The 16,127-nt window shown below is 34.2% G+C and overlaps 1 protein-coding gene across 1 annotated transcript in view; it reads right to left on the reverse strand.

The window, feature by feature from the left end:
• Positions 1–16,127, reverse strand: part of KIF18A (kinesin family member 18A) — a 78,850-nt gene that overhangs the window by 51,156 nt on the left and 11,567 nt on the right. Inside the window, exons 3-10 of the mRNA XM_043908374.1 lie at positions 15,712–15,869; positions 12,273–12,377; positions 11,739–11,849; positions 10,501–10,698; positions 8,273–8,449; positions 6,772–6,846; positions 6,461–6,567; positions 2,088–2,250 (exon numbers count right to left, since the gene is read on the reverse strand). Of these exons, the coding sequence (XP_043764309.1) occupies positions 2,088–2,250; positions 6,461–6,567; positions 6,772–6,846; positions 8,273–8,449; positions 10,501–10,698; positions 11,739–11,849; positions 12,273–12,377; positions 15,712–15,869 (1,094 nt within the window). The remainder of the gene's footprint in view (positions 1–2,087; positions 2,251–6,460; positions 6,568–6,771; positions 6,847–8,272; positions 8,450–10,500; positions 10,699–11,738; positions 11,850–12,272; positions 12,378–15,711; positions 15,870–16,127) is intronic.

The following is a 16,127-nucleotide window of genomic DNA, read 5'->3' on the forward strand; positions in this document are numbered from 1 at the left end:
ACCAAAACTGGGGGGAATCCATTATTTTCAAAATGCTTATTTTTCTGATTTTTGGTACTCTGGAGTTACACACCTCCAAGTATACATTCTTCTTTCCTGCTTAGAACTCATGTTTCTTGAATTTACATTTTATTGACAACTTATTAGTTCTAGAAAATTCTAAGCCTTAGAGTTTCCACATTATCCTTTCCTCTTTTGCATTAACATATCTCCTTTTTATCCCTTCCTCTTTTGCATTAACATATCTCCTTCAATATATTTACTAGATGAATGCATGACTTTCTAGTTTTTTTTTCACATAACAACATCCTGTTCACATCTGCTCTCTTTTTACCTTGTATTTGGTGTGATTTCCTCAGATCTCCCAGTTCTTTAATTCTCTCTTCGTGTGCTGTGCTTAGTCACTGAGTTGTGTCCAACTCTTTGCAACCCCATGGACTGTAGCCCACCAGGCTCTTCTGTCCAGGGATAAGAGTTCAGGCTCTGGAATCAGCCTGCTGGAGTTCAGACAGTAGCTAGGACTCTAGGAGATGGGTGATCTTTGACAGAATGACTTCTCTGGGCCTTGGTTTCCTCATTTTAATTACAAGGATAATAATATTATATAGCCCACAGGATTTTCGGAGAATTAAACGTGTTAATGGATGTCAAGTATTTAAAATATTGCCTAGTACTACACCTATAAATTGAAATTTTAAGTTCCAGTAAATAAATCTTTAATTTCTAAGTTTCATTTGTTTTCTTCTCATATATATATATATTCTTTTCATCTTTGATTCCTTCTTTGATGACTTTGTTTTCATAGGTTTTATCAGTTTGTTGTATCCGATATTTTGTGGGGGAGGGGACTGTCATATTTGCTAAGTCTGCTTACTTGCCTGTGGAGGATTGTTTCACGTGTTTTGTAATTTTGGACAGTGAGCTCTCATTAATGGTTTGAATTGAAAATCCAAACCTAGGCTTGTTTCACCAGGCTGATTTTATATTGCTTCCACTCAGTTCCCTATAGATTATTACTGCTCTGATACCATTTCCTATGCTAATTTCTCACTTTAGGGATTTGCTAAATAAAACAAACAGACTGTAAAAATTCAAACCTCAAAATCCTGCGAAAAGTATATCAATAATGATGGTCTTCAAAAGAGACTTTCCTTTTTTATCCAAGGCTTGGTTTCTTGTTTTCCTGTGCTAGTTGATAACATGTTTTCTTCCCTGGTGGCTCAGATGCTAAAGCGTCTGTCTATAATGCAGAAGATCCGGATTCAATCCCTGGGTCGGGAAGATCCCCTGGAGAAGGAAATGGCAACCCACTCCAGTACTCTTGCCTGGAAAATCCCATGGATGCAGGAGACTGGTAGGCTATAGTCCATGGGGTCGCAAAGAGTCGGACACGACTGAGCAACTTCACTTTCACTTTCTTTTCTGGTGTACTACCAATACTAAGAGTGAAGGTTTCCTAGTTCTTGGACTGTCATTTCTAAATCCCTGTCTCCCTTGGGACCCTTATCTAAGTAGCGGTGTACATCAAAGCAGGATAGTGAAAGTGGTCTGTGTGTATGAGGGGGACAAAAATACACTTTACCACATTAAATAATAAAACTGATTAAAAGTTTGATTAAAAGTTTATCTTTTTTCTTTTTTTAAGCACTGATGCAATGGAAATAGTAACAATGTTAGTGACAAAACATTCTTCTAGGGTGGGGATGGGATGGAGTGGGTGGAATCTCCTACTGATCCAAGCTGTAAGCTACTGCCTGCCTCTGGGGTCAATTGTTCTCTCTGCTGCACTCTGGTACCCAACTCTCCCTGACTGTGTTAACTTCCTGTTAACCATTCTGTCAACCCTCACAGAAGCAACAGATCTAACTGAGATTTTACAGCTATTTCCTTTTTGTTTCTGACACTTAGGAATTTATTTATTTTTCTTATGCACTTAACTATACATTTCAAAGAATGTTCTCACTATTCCCTCTGGCATTTCCAGGTATTTGTAGATGAGTGATTATGCAACACTATTAAATTTCTAGAATTATAAGTCTCCATGTTTTTTACCATCTCTAGGAATTAATGATAAAGTTGTTAAATACCTTTTCTACTTTGTCTTCAGAACACATCATTTCTATTTGTTTATGGCACTGTTGTTGATAGAATGATTTAAGTTCATTTTCTTTAAGCAACATTTCTAACTTTAGATATTCTTGCCGGATTTCTTCTCGATTCTGGAACAAGCAGTTTAGAATTTCTTGAAATCTAACAAAAATAAAACACAGAATCTCAGTATTTTGTGATAGGTAATGCAGTTTACTTAGAGAATTGCATGAACAAGGGCATATGGTGCTTCTATGGCCCCCTAGGGAAAGTGAGATAGCTGGTAAAGGGTTATGAACATTATTTTTATAACATTGGGTTTTTTTTCTTTCTCTCATCTCCAAGAAAGATCATGTTATTAAAAGACATCAGTAATATTAAGGTCTATGGTATCAGTCATACACTGTATTTTGTCTGTGTAATCCAGTAACTTACCAAAAATAAAATACTTTGTTTGTAAGAAAAGGATGATAATGTGGACTTGTACTATCTCAATTCACAAGGCCCCAGAAATACAGTATTGTGTGTTGTTTTGGTGTTGGCTCGCTGTGAAGAAGTAAGCAGTGTGTGGCATAATCATATGGTGCCTCTATGGCCCCCTAGGGAAAGTGAGATAGCTGATTTTTAGCTTCAGAACTTGTTACAGTAAAAACACACCATAAGGTCAGGTACCCCCTGCAGCCTGGCCAAGAGTCAGCTGACAATGCCAAGACCCAAAACATCCAAGTTTACAATGTGGTAAATCTAGAAAAGCCACTCCACTGTTTCCTTCAAAATGCAAGAGAGATATAGTGAATCAAAGTTGGGGAGTATGACTCACATCTCCTCCAAATGCATGATGACCTCAAGTGGACTCACTTCTTTTAAAGCCCTAAGTGGAGTGTGTGGGCTTCCCTGGTAGCTCAGCAGTAAAGAATCTGCCTGCCATGCAGGAGACATGGGTTCGATCCCTGGGCTGGGAAGAGTCCCTGGAGAAGGAAATAGCAACCCACTCCAGGATTTTTGCCTGTGAAATCCCATGGACAGAAGAGCCTGGCAGGCTACAGTCCTTGGGTCACAGAAGAAATGGACACGACCTAGTGATTAAACAACAAAAGGAGCCTGCAATCCTGCATCCTCCAGGGTCAGCAGAATATCGGTCACAGATCATGTCTGAGCTACAGTAACAGTAGAGAAAATCACATACAGGCAAAACTCTCAAAGAAAAATTAACTGTGAACCTTTTAAAATAAAATGGTAACACAGTATATGAATTTAAAAATAAATGTTCCTTGGCAAGAATTTTAGGTATATTTGTAAGGATTTGTGGTAAAAACACTGACAATTTACGTCAGTAGTAAAGAGTTCTTAACTCTTTTGGGAATGAATATAAACCACAATATATTGACTTCACTGAAGTTTTGTCAAACTGATAAATATTTCATAAGAAGTATGTACGGACATTGCAATTTCATTGTATTACATTACAACAACTCTAATGCCAGTAAATGATTTGATAAGTTATCTTTAGGTTATACTCGAAGATAATTTCTTAGATTTTCTGTTAACACTTTACCAAGGACATAGTTAAATATTTGTCAGTTTTGAAATTTTATGGTCTAGTCTTATTTTAGTTGGTGGTGTTTAGGAAGGAAGGAAGGGAATCAGTATCAAAGAAAGCTCTTTCTTAAAAAAAAAAAATCATTTTTTTCAAAAGACAGTCCTATGGGACTGACTAATAACTATTTTCTAGTCATTTAAAACATTCATGTAGCTAGAAAACAAAGTCTTTGCCAATAATTTTAGGTGACATATGATGAACTCTAGATAATTTTCTTGGTATAGTCATAATTGAAGTTATATAGTTACTCTGGACATGAACAATTATACCTTTTTATGATTTTTTTGAGTATTTTCTTTCTCATTGTTCAGTTGCTTAGTTGTTTCTGACTCTTTGCGACCTCGTGGACCGGGAGCATGCCAGGTTTCCCTGTCCTTCACTATCTCCAAAAGTTTGCTCAATTCATGTCCACTGAATCAGTGATGCTATCTAACCATCTCATCCTCTGCCACCCTCTTCTCTTTATGCTTTCAATCTTTCCCAGCATCAGGGTCTTTTCCAGTGAGTTGGCTCTTTGCATCAGGTGGCCAAAGGACTGGAGTTTAACAATTATGCTTTAAGATTTTTTTTGAGTATTATCTTTCTAATAGCTTTAACAGAGAGCAAACACTTACATAGTCTTCCCTTTACCTGTTTAAACTTCATAAAAATAACATTTTTTAAAGACAATGAAAATTCATGGCATTAAAGAAATTCTATGTGAAGTATGATTGATATGATAAAAAGTATTACATATATTTACTTCAGAAGACAGATGCTTTGGCAAGAGAATGACAAAGGCTTTGGGGTATATAACTGTATTATTACCTTCTTTATAAATACATGCAAATTATTTAACCTGTTGAGTGAATTACAACTCAAAGTTTTTATAGTTGGTTAAGTCAGATTGAAGTGTCAAAAATACCCAAATAAGTGTTCATAGCTCAGGCCATCTCCTTCTTGAATCAACAACCAGAAAGCGAATGTCAATGATTTAAAATCACATCAACTCCAGAAAAATCTACCAATTTGTACAATTTTAACTGATAATTAGATCTGGTTAAGTAGAGCTGAACAATTTCATGCAAGCAATGACTCCAAATTTGAGCAGGGGGTGGCTGCTTTAATTTTCAAGAAACTTGAAACAACAAAGAGCTATTTCATTATCTGAGGACCAATCCCATATTTGACTAACAAAATATAATAATACAACTAATGATATAGCAGAGTTAGAAGCTTTAAGATTAAATGAATAATGAGGAGTCAAATTTACTTAAGTTATTTTTTAAAAGACACTGTGAAGTTGGTAGAATATAACAAAAAGTATTATAAGACTATTAAATATAACTTTAGCTTGACAATGGGTTGTTAGTGGGATTAACAGAAAATAATTTAAATACTATTTAGGAAATCTCTGGCATAAGCAGAGCTATTAATAATACACAGGTCAAGTTTATGCTGTATGAAAAATGGACTCATTGTCAGTGATAAAGAGAAATAATTGTCTAATTATTTCTTACTGTATCTGTAAAACAGCACAGTGGGTACATAGAATTAAGATTTGAAAGGATGATATATAATTCTTGTTCTAATCTGTGAGTTAGAAAACAATACTCCATTTTAAACTTCAGAGGTGCTGTAGTCATCAGATGAAATTAATGTGGGCCTACATATCATCAAAAACTACAAAGACAGTTATTAAAATAAAGTGTTATTTCCCTAGAAGTTATCTTAGCATCTAGGGTCAAACTGAGGCAGAAAAAATTATTTTCTTCAAATCAAGGATATTTTGTGTAAACTTCAATACACACTTGAAACTAGGTTGAAAATCACTGTCAACTAGTCTTCCTTACGAACACTAAGACATCTTCTGCACACTCAAGAGTTGTAAGTGTGAGTGATCAGCGCTTTAAGATGTGGTTAGTTTCCATACTAATGATAATAGAGAATCAGCTGTGGAGAAGGTTTACTCAGCTTTCAGTCAAAGGTGAACAGGCTTCTTTTCCTGTGGGCCGCTTGGAGCTTTCAATATGTTCATGTACTTTGGAAACTTGTTTGATCCAAGAATTCCTTTCTGTCTTCTTAGAACTACTCAAGATCCAAAGCTTTTCAACTATTGCCCATCAGGACAACTTGGAAATTATCTTAGTGCTTGTGAGTTCTATATTACAGCTTTTGTTTTTTAAATTTATCTGCTAAGAAACTAAGATGAAACAGATCATTTTTCTGTGTCAACTTATATCATTGAGAGATGCCCCTTTAAATAATTAATTGCTTAAACTCAATTAAGTGGATTATTAGAGTTATAAGATCTCCCTCTCCTTTGCTTATGTGAGGATTTAAGTCTACAACATGGAAGGCAGCCCTCACCCAACCACGCTGGCACACTGATCTAGGACTTCCAGCTCCCAGAACTGTAGGAAATAATTTTGTTTGTTTATAAGCCACCCAGTCTGTGGTACTTTGTTGTAGCAGCCAGAAGGGACTAAAGCACCACAGAAGAAAAACATGGAAACTATTAAAAACCAATTTCATAAGTGACATAATTAGCTTTACTTTTTCCATCCCATATTTAAGACCTGGTTCTCATTATCTGTATAATCACAATTAAAATTACCTGATCTCCAAAGTGTACCATGTAAGACCAATCTGTGACTTCCTGAATTCAGTTGAGAATATATAAAGACACACAACAAATGATGATAACAATAAATTTCTGACTAAATTATAAACTTTAATTATCAGACTAAAGTTTACAAAATCCTTAAAATGAGATCTTAACGTCAATTTTACCTTTCAATTTCTTTTTTCTGAGGGTTTGAAATCATTAATTTGCTACTTTCATCAGTAAAGGCTTTCTGTTCTTCATAGGCCTTTAGTTTTTCTTTTAACATTAAAATCTAGTAGAGAGAAACAGTAGTTAAAAATACAAATTATCTGTTTCCATTATACACAGCCACAGAAAAATTTTAGCTGTGAAAACTAACTGAACAAAATTTCAATTATAATAGAAAAGCAAATCAAAGTTTTAGACAATAAAAATTGCAGAATCCCAGAAATGAGGAACTGAGAGAGATTAGCAACAATGTAAAGAAAAGACATACCTCTTTCTTCTGCTCGTTACAGATTTTTACATACTGAGTTATATGATTGTCGAGGTTAAGAACATTGCTCTTCAACTGTTAAGAAAAAGAAATTATGATTGCGCATATACAGAGATAAAAATCAGTTATATATGTGAACAAAATAGCATTATATCCTCATTAATTCAGCTTCATGAATTCAGAATTTGTGACAATTACAATCATGACAATATAATCAACTATGCTCATGCTTAAAATCTATGACAAGTGGGTAAGGGTATGCTGAGCACATTAATAACAGATTTACTGCCTTATTATCGGAGAAAAGGTACTTTAAAGAACTTGCAAAGCAGGCATTCATATAATAAAAATTGCCCATTTTCCCCTTTGTCCTTTGACTTTTAAGATACAGAGATAATTTAAATTTTTACCAGTTTGTATGTTCAAGTAGCTTTTAACAAGTTCTCAATATATTTTATCCTTTTTATGAAAGTATGAGCCCCCTGGCAGCTATGGAATAGCGGAAAGAACATTAAATCCAAATACTTGATTTTGAGGCCTTGTCCACTTCTCACTTAACTTAGAATTTAATACTTACAACTTTGAACATGTAATTCCTCAACTGTAAAGAAGAGCTAAAAATGTCTTCCTTAGTGGTTTGGTGTAAGCAGTGCATGAAAAATATGTGTCAAAAACCTCTGTATACTCAATACAGCACCACCTTTCCCAATTTATTATATGAACAATATATGCATATTTCTCTAAGGAAGACAATAACCCACTTATTTTCTATCAATGGGAGCAGCAGAGGGGTAAGTGGGAAGAGAAGTCATCATACCAGTTGAACTCTAGGTCTATTACAGCTCTGAAGTCTTGTGATTTTACACATCCATCATCATGTTTGACTTATGTTAAAAAAAAAGTTACCCCAAATTACTGGCAAAAATACCAACCTAACCACTTATTATTACATTGCTGTAGCTATACAGATTGGCTACATCAATATCATGAATGTGAAAATAAATTATTTTTAGAAAACTATTTACTCTATAAACTGAGACAGATATTGTATCTACTTTATAGATGAAGTAAATAACTAAGGCTTTAAGGGATCAGCAAACACGGCCACGGTTTTCAGGTGGAAACGGCTGGTGCTGGGCTACAATAGAGCGTCAGCTTTGACTACAACAAATGTGTTGAGGCCTTGACCAATTACACCAAAACGCCATCAAAATATCACGAGTCATGATGTGAAAAAGGTTACAGAGAAAGGCACTAAAACATCCTAATTCTCCAAAAGATTAAATAATCATTTTTTATTATATATGTAATTAAGATGCTTAATATTTTCATTGTCCTAGTTAATGCTCAATTAACTGGGTTAGTAAAGACATTTCTAGCCTTGATTTCTTAACTCATTAGTAGAAATATATCTCTCTTTCCTATGTCGCTAGAGGTATAAAAAAGAGAAAAAAAAATGCACCAAGTACTCTTACCACAAAGGCAGAGTAAACACACTTACAGAAGACTTAATGTCCTTTGCGCGGTTAGCATACTTAAGAGTGTTATATGTGTCATCGTAGAACACAGAGGAAGGACTAACAGCAGCAATCATTATAGTTTGACAGTTTCCTCCGAGAGAATCCTTTAACAAGCGAGTGAGCTTACTATTTCTGTAAGGAATATGCTGATTCTTTTTCTGAAAGAATAAAAACAGGATTCTTATGTCATTTTCCACATTCAAATGCAAACCTGCTACCATTTCACTATAAGAATTGAAGCACTGCACAACTCTGCCCAGACTTACACATCTTATGGAACTGCTCCATGAATATCGAAAACAAATTTCCCACTGAAAGATTGTATCTCCATCTGATTAAGTGTGAATGTTAGTTAATCATAAAATATCAATACTGTTTCATTAGTTGTAATAAGTGTACCATATTAATGTGACATATTAGTAGAGGAAACTTGAATGTGGGGTATATTGAATAAAATCTTCCTGTATTATCTAATCAATTTTTCTGTATTTAAAACTATTCAAAATCAAAATGTCTATTAAAGAAATTAAAATACAAAAGTAATATATACCCTGGAGAAACATATTCCAGAAGAATAATAAGAATTCTGTATGGCAGAGAGGTACTTCTCTCTTTAAATAACCATCTAATATGAATACAAAATAAATTATAATCTTACAAATACTTTATCTGAAAGCACAACCACAGGTCTAAGAGAACTTTATTTTTCTAGATTATCTTTTGCTTTAAAAGACAGCTATGATTTTAAAGTAAAAACATTTCCAATTACTTCTATATAAAAACAGAGCACTATAACGTTAAGGTAAAAGCAATCTTATGCTATCCAATGTAACTCTTTCATATTACAGAAGAGAAAAATGAAGCTAAGCAAAAAGCCACATGACTTGCCTCAGGTCACGTGGCTGGTAAGTCACAGAGCTAGAAACTGGCCTGAGGTCTCCCAGCTCCCAGTAGTACTATGCTTTCCACCATAGCAGTCTTTCTCAAACAGTGTGGAGTGTGCACAGGCTGGTGCTACTTGATTTTGCATGTATAAGATGTGCATTAAACACTGACTAACAAATGACTCAACAGCAATCGATTATTAAAATTAAATCAGTATATGGAAAAAATTTCATGAATGGCAAAATTTAGGAAATCAGTCTCTATACCATGCTGTCTGCTCACATATTCTGAGATTTTAACTTAGAACACAAAATATATTTTGCTTTTGTAATATTCATGTGATTTTAGAAACTTGCCTTTTTAAAAAATAAAAAAGACTTCCCAAATCATTTTAATGTACTTCATATTTATCAAAATGCAACATTTTGAAGAGTTTAACAGTAACTTTCCTACAGCTTCTGAGTTTGTTTTGAACTAAAATTATCATGTGTGTGAGTGCTCTGTTGTGTCTCTTTGTGACCCCATGGACTGTAGCCCACCAGGCTCCTCCGTCCATGGACCTTTCCAGGCAAGATTACTGGAGTGGGTTGCAATTTCCTACTCCAGGGGATCTTCCCAACCCAGGGGTCAAACCCATATCTCCTGCGTCTCCTGCAGTGGCAGGCAGACTCTTAACCAACAGTGCCGATTAACTTAAAAAAAAAAGGAAGTCATTTTTACAAACACAGAAGTTATCGAATACGCTGTGCTCTTGTAAGCACTTCTGGCACTGAGTAGACAAAAAATATTTTTTAATGACCCAAAGGCATCTAGCAAACATTATTCTATTAGATGATTTAATTATATTTTATACCCTAAGCTCCTCTTCCTAAGAAAACTCAAAATTCTTTAATATTTAACTCAATTTACAGTATATATATAAAATACTAACCAGACCAGAATTAACTTTTTCTAAAGTGTGTGCTTTGTCTTCATGCCAATTTAATTATCATGCTTATTGTGTAGTGCTCATTAAATTGTCATTTAAAAAAAAATCAAATTCAAAATAAATGAGAAAAAATATCATAAATATTAACTCTCAATCTGATATTCAATACCTTTCATTCAACAAATTCTGATTATAAAACAAGAAGTTAACAAAACAAACAAAAAAGACCAATAGCTTTATTTGATATACTAGGCTCTCTGTGGTCTTTGCTCTTTACGTAAACATGATTGTTACATTCTTAAAACTTGACTTATAATAAGATCTTTAAAACAAAATTATATGAATATGCTTCTGGGAATTATACATATTTCAAACAAATAAACATACAGTACCTACCTTTGTATCTGCTAAGGCATTGATAACATTCCCAAGAGCTAAAAGTGATCGATTGATATTTGTGCCTTCTATAAACCGGGTCCCTTTAGCGCTGGTAGCACTGGCTCTTTCAGACCCTGCCAGGTCAATGAGTGACATCTTGGCAATTCGGACATTTTGATTGATACTTGCTGTTTTATCTTGTTGTCTCAAATAAATCTTTTTGAAATTACAGGATAATAGGGAAAACAAGGATTAGATTTAAGAAAATTAAAAGGGAAATGTATACTTTATTTTTAAAAGAGCAAGAAATCAATTATTTTCACTATAAAGACATACTGAACAAGGTACAGCTTGACTGGACTGGCTGATATCCAAGAGTACCAAAAGTAATTACCCAAGTTGAGAAAAATTTGAAAATGAAAAGACTTCCTATACGTGCACTAGAGGGTAAATGTTAATAACTCCTGGTTTGATAGACGGTTAAAACAGCTGCCTTTTACACTCTGGTAACACTTAGTCTAAGATATTTTGGGGAAATTTCAATGTCCCTGATAAACATGTCTCTGAAGATTATTGATAAATGAAAAGTCAGTGGGAAGAAGAGAAAAGATTAATGAAGCTCTGTGGATTAGAGACTTTCTGAAAGATTTGATATCCTCAGATTTGAATTCTTTCAACTATTGGATGAGTTTCAAATAGCATATCCAGAATAAAGCTTATAATCTAGTTTTAATAAAACTAGAAACTACAAATAATAACTACTAACCTATGCTTTAGGCTTTTCTAGACCTATATTCCTAAAAAGTACTATATCAACTGAATCACACACTCTCTTAAAGAATGCAACTACTTACATGGTCACTATGGTGAAATCTTAATCAGTACCTCCCCAATTTATTGGTTCTGTAAATCTAGATCTATAAAGAGAAAGTCTGCTCTGAATAAAAGATTATCTTTTGAAAAGATTAAGTATTTTTTTTTACCAATTCAAGAAAAGAAAAGGAAAGAAAACCTCTAATACTACCACTTTACTATCACGTATTTTCACACAGGTTAAAAATTTACATTCTAACTTACATCATCTCAATTCTAAATATTCTTGACTGAATCTTCTCAAAGCTGCAAAGTAAAGGAAGCGCCGAGAAGTAGAAAAGTTCACAGATGAAGAGATATTTTAGAATGTTTGCAGGTTACTATTCATAAATTTGGCTACATTTAAATTCAATTTTAAGAACTATGGTCTAGTGACCTGTTACCTGGAAAACAGCATGAGAACGAGAAGACGTAGCATTCGTATCAGTGGGATGTTGTGTCCTGTTTCTGTTACCACTATCCAATAACTGCAAAATTTCCTCTGAGGATTTGGGCTAGAGTAGTTGACACAGAAGAAAAACATACAAATTAATTGCCGGTCTTAAATTTCTTAATAAACCATCAACAATCAAGAAGACTTTTACAGGTAAAATAGAAATTATTTTCTTATTAAATCCCATTAAATATCAATCGTGTATCATCTGCTTAGCACTTTTGTGCTATATGAACAATAAAAGATAAAATCTAATCTCTCTGAGGAGATAAAATAATACATTAAGCAGAATAATATACTATATTAAGTGTCCAAGTAGAGTTTTAAAAGAAAAGCCTGTTTGATTATCTTAAAGGAAAACAAAACAAGGCTGATGATATACTTGATTATTTTAACTTGATACTTCATTATTTTAAAATAAGTACATGGCTAAATTACCATACTTGCTATTTGAACAAGCGAAAAATGAAGTTTGTGAACATACCTGATGTAAAGTCAATCCCTGAACGACCACCCCTTTTTGGGCATCTTCCCGGACAGCAAGTGGCCCTGAATTTACTAAGAGGTCACGAATCTGTTCATTATATACCTTAAAATAAAAAGGATTGCTTAGCATTGATGCTTAGCATTGACACTGAAACAGTAGTGACAACATCACACAAACATGCATACATTGCTGCCTTAAGGTTATGTTAGAATTTGTCTCAAAGAGAAGCAGCAGCTCATTTCCATTCATCTCATCCCTTCTATCACATATTGCCATGACTTTTCTAACATCTGGTAAAACAGAAGAGTTTGATAACCAGCAATTCCTTGTTTGATGACTACAAGTCAACAGAAATAGGATAGCTGGAATTGCCTCTTCCTATTTTCTGGAAATATGTGAGACAAACGGTCTTGGGAAACTCTGTAATGGATTGGAAGTGTAAATTGTATGGAAGTAGTGTGGTTCTTACTGGAGAAGATATTATTTCATGATGCCCAAGTAGTCCAAACTTTTTAAATTTCAGAGCTTAAAAGTTAAAGAAAACCCCTGAAAGACGGATGGTATTTATTTCACTTATCCTTCAATTGCATTAAGTTTAACATGTAATGATAATTCCATAATGGGACAGTCTCCCCCTAACTTGAATGAGGGAACTGAGGCCCTCAGAGTTTAAGTGACTTGCCCAAGTTCACAGTCACAAAGGTAAGAGCAGAGTCTGGTATCCTTACTCTACTGAATGGCCCTGAATACACATCTGCATTTTAAATTTCTGGCAATTCTTTTTAGCAATTTCTGTAAGTAATGTAGGGCTTCCCAGTTGGCTCCCAGTGGTAAAAAATCTGCATGCCAATGCAGGAGACATGGATTTGATCCCTGGATTGGGAAGATCCCTTGGAGAAGGAAAGCGCAACCCACTCTAATATTCTTGCCTGGGAAATCCCATGGACAGAGAAGCCTGGTGGGCTAGAGCCCATAGGGTTGCAAAAGCGTCAGATACAGCTTAGTGACTAAACAACAACAATATAAGTAATGTACAGAAGTAGTACAATTGACATAATTTTATCAATTTACTAAAGGTACTAAGTTTTCTACTTGATAATAAAATGACAATTGTATCTATTTGATAAGATTAAAAAAACACATAAATTTAATCTTTAAGAATTATTTTCTGTAAGTTATATCCATATTCTAATAAATAGCCTATGATGATAATTCATTGCTGGTAAAGCTTGCTACAATGAATGATAACCATTTTTAAATGCAATAAATTCTTAGAAGTAGTAAAATGATAAAATGAAGAGATAACTTTTTGGTTCTTATTTTTCTGATAAGCAACAGTCACTTTTTAAATGATTTCCCTTACCCACTTCAATCATACAAAATACATAATTACACAATTACTATCAAGCTGGTCTATGCATCAAAATCACCTGGGAGCTTTTAAAATACATAGATGTCTTGGCCACAATCCAAATCTATTAAACTAAAATGTCCAGGGGGTGAGGTCTAGGCATGTCTAGTTTTAAAAAGCCCCACAGCCAATTTTGGTGCACAGACTGAGTAGTAAACTGTTAGATTAGACATTGCCTTACCATTAATAAAATGAAAACAGATTTAAAGAAAGAAAAAAACAACTGAAAACATTATAAAAATAAGCAAACTTCAAAATTGTCCCAGTTATAAAAGGATCTAAGGAAGAAATAATGGATATGGTGCCATGCTCTCTTCCTAATTAAGTTCAGAACAAATTTTTTTCAAAATACTTAACTACAGAAAATGAATTTTACTTCTCTTTTATCACCAAGATCTATAGACTGACAACAATTTTTAGCAATATAATCTTAAATCAATTTCTAAAATGTGAAGAAACTCTCAAACAATAAGATGTCAGCAAGAGCAGTAAAAACTAGAAATTGACCCTCTGAGATCACAAACGAAAAGGCAGTAAAATCAGGGATGTCTGTTTCTGCATTGGTTTCTGAAACACTATCTGAACAAAAAGTGAAAGTGCCAACTACTTAGTTATTATTTGTTGAATGTCAGCTATTAAGAGGGTAGAAAGTCTCAAATGAAGAGGTATGTCAACCCCACCCCCACCCCCCGCCCCTTCCCACGAGATAGCAGGAAGGAGCCTCACCTGGCCAAATCTGCACAATTTAAGCATACAGATAAATACTTAGAGAAAAGGATTATAATCTATGGAATAATATTAAGAATCCATAAGTCTACATTGATACAGTAGAGGAAAGGGAAAGCTCTTCTTTGTAGTAGAAAGTCAATGAAGAACTGTAGAAGAAACGATGGAGTTTGAAAATCACTATCATCTGCAATCATGATAGTAATTGATTCAGGCATGAATCATCAGTGGATACTAAAATGAACAGACCAAAGACTGAGGAGTCACAGGATTTACACTGTTTCCCTACAAGTTATTTATTAATTATAAAAGATAATGCATGCTCAGTCTATTTGCTCATGTCCAACTCTCTGGAACTCGGTGGACTGTAGCCTGCCAGGCTCCTCTGTCCATGGTATTTTCCCAGCAAGAATACTGGAGTGAGTTGCCACACCCTCTTGTAGGGGATCTTTGCGATCCAGGGATCGAACTGGCATGTCCTGCATTGCAGGCAGATTCTTTACCACTAAGCAACCAGGGAAGTCCCATATAGGGAAATACAGTATCTTTATAATGGAAAAACTTTGTAGACACCAGTGTAATGAAACTGATCAAAGGTAACACAGCCAGTGTCAGGACTAACTAATTATATAAGCTTCTTGATATGTTATATAAGAAGAAGTCACCATCACTTATGTGGTATTCCTGCCAGTCCATAACCGGAATGTAATCGTGACAAATCTAAACTAAAAGTTTTACAATAGCAACATAAAATATAGAGGAAAAAAATCCTGATTAAAGGGACTAAAGGGATGAATTGCAACTGAATATAATATATGATCTTAGATTTTATTTTCAATAAAGGGTGTTATTAGAATAACTCTCAAAATCTCATTATATCATTGTTAATTTCCTGATATTGATTACTATTCAGTTTTTATTTAAGAAATTTCCTGTCTTTACAAGCCTGTAACAAACAGTTCAGGGGGAAAAAAAAGGAAAACCACATATGCGAAAGAAAGAAGAGTAAAATGTTAACAAATGGCGAATGCAACTGAAGGGAATCTAGAAGTTCTTTATACTATCTATACTAATCCTACTACTTCTGTATAAGTCAGAAGTTATGGCAAAATACTTAACAGAAAAAAATAAGATCTACAACAAATAATTGAAGACCAGGATTTTTAATGATTTTATATTAATATATTCACAAAAAAAATCTCTGCCTGATAGAATAATTTGAAAGGATAATGGAATTTCTTATAAAAAGATTTCTCAATACTATTGATTAAACCAAAAAAAATGATATTGCCAACTTACCTCCAGATAAGAAACTGCAGTACTACATACTTTTTCTTCTTTAATCTCATCCATGGATTTGTAAAGGTCCAGCATTGTTAGATACATCACTCCAGGTTCAGCAGCTGATCCTAGCATTGTGTGGGTCTTTCCAGCTCCCGTGGCACCATATGCAAGTACTGAGTTTTTATGAAAAGGGATCAGAGTTCTTTGTTATGACACATAACATTACTGTATCTACCGTCTAGTGAATAGTCCCACCTGGATATCCTAAACAGTAACTTGAAAATCTAACAGATCCAAATTCATTTATAGTCATTCTTAAATCTTGGCAATTTACAGTATCATACTGTATTTCTAACTGTGAGTTCCACCAAAGTAGAGACTATGTATCCTTCCTACCTAGTAAGTGACTTACACTACTAGTAAGTGATCTG

Source organism: Cervus elaphus, chromosome 1 (assembly GCF_910594005.1).
Source record: "Cervus elaphus chromosome 1, mCerEla1.1, whole genome shotgun sequence".
In the NCBI taxonomy this organism is placed as follows: Eukaryota; Metazoa; Chordata; class Mammalia; order Artiodactyla; family Cervidae; genus Cervus; species Cervus elaphus.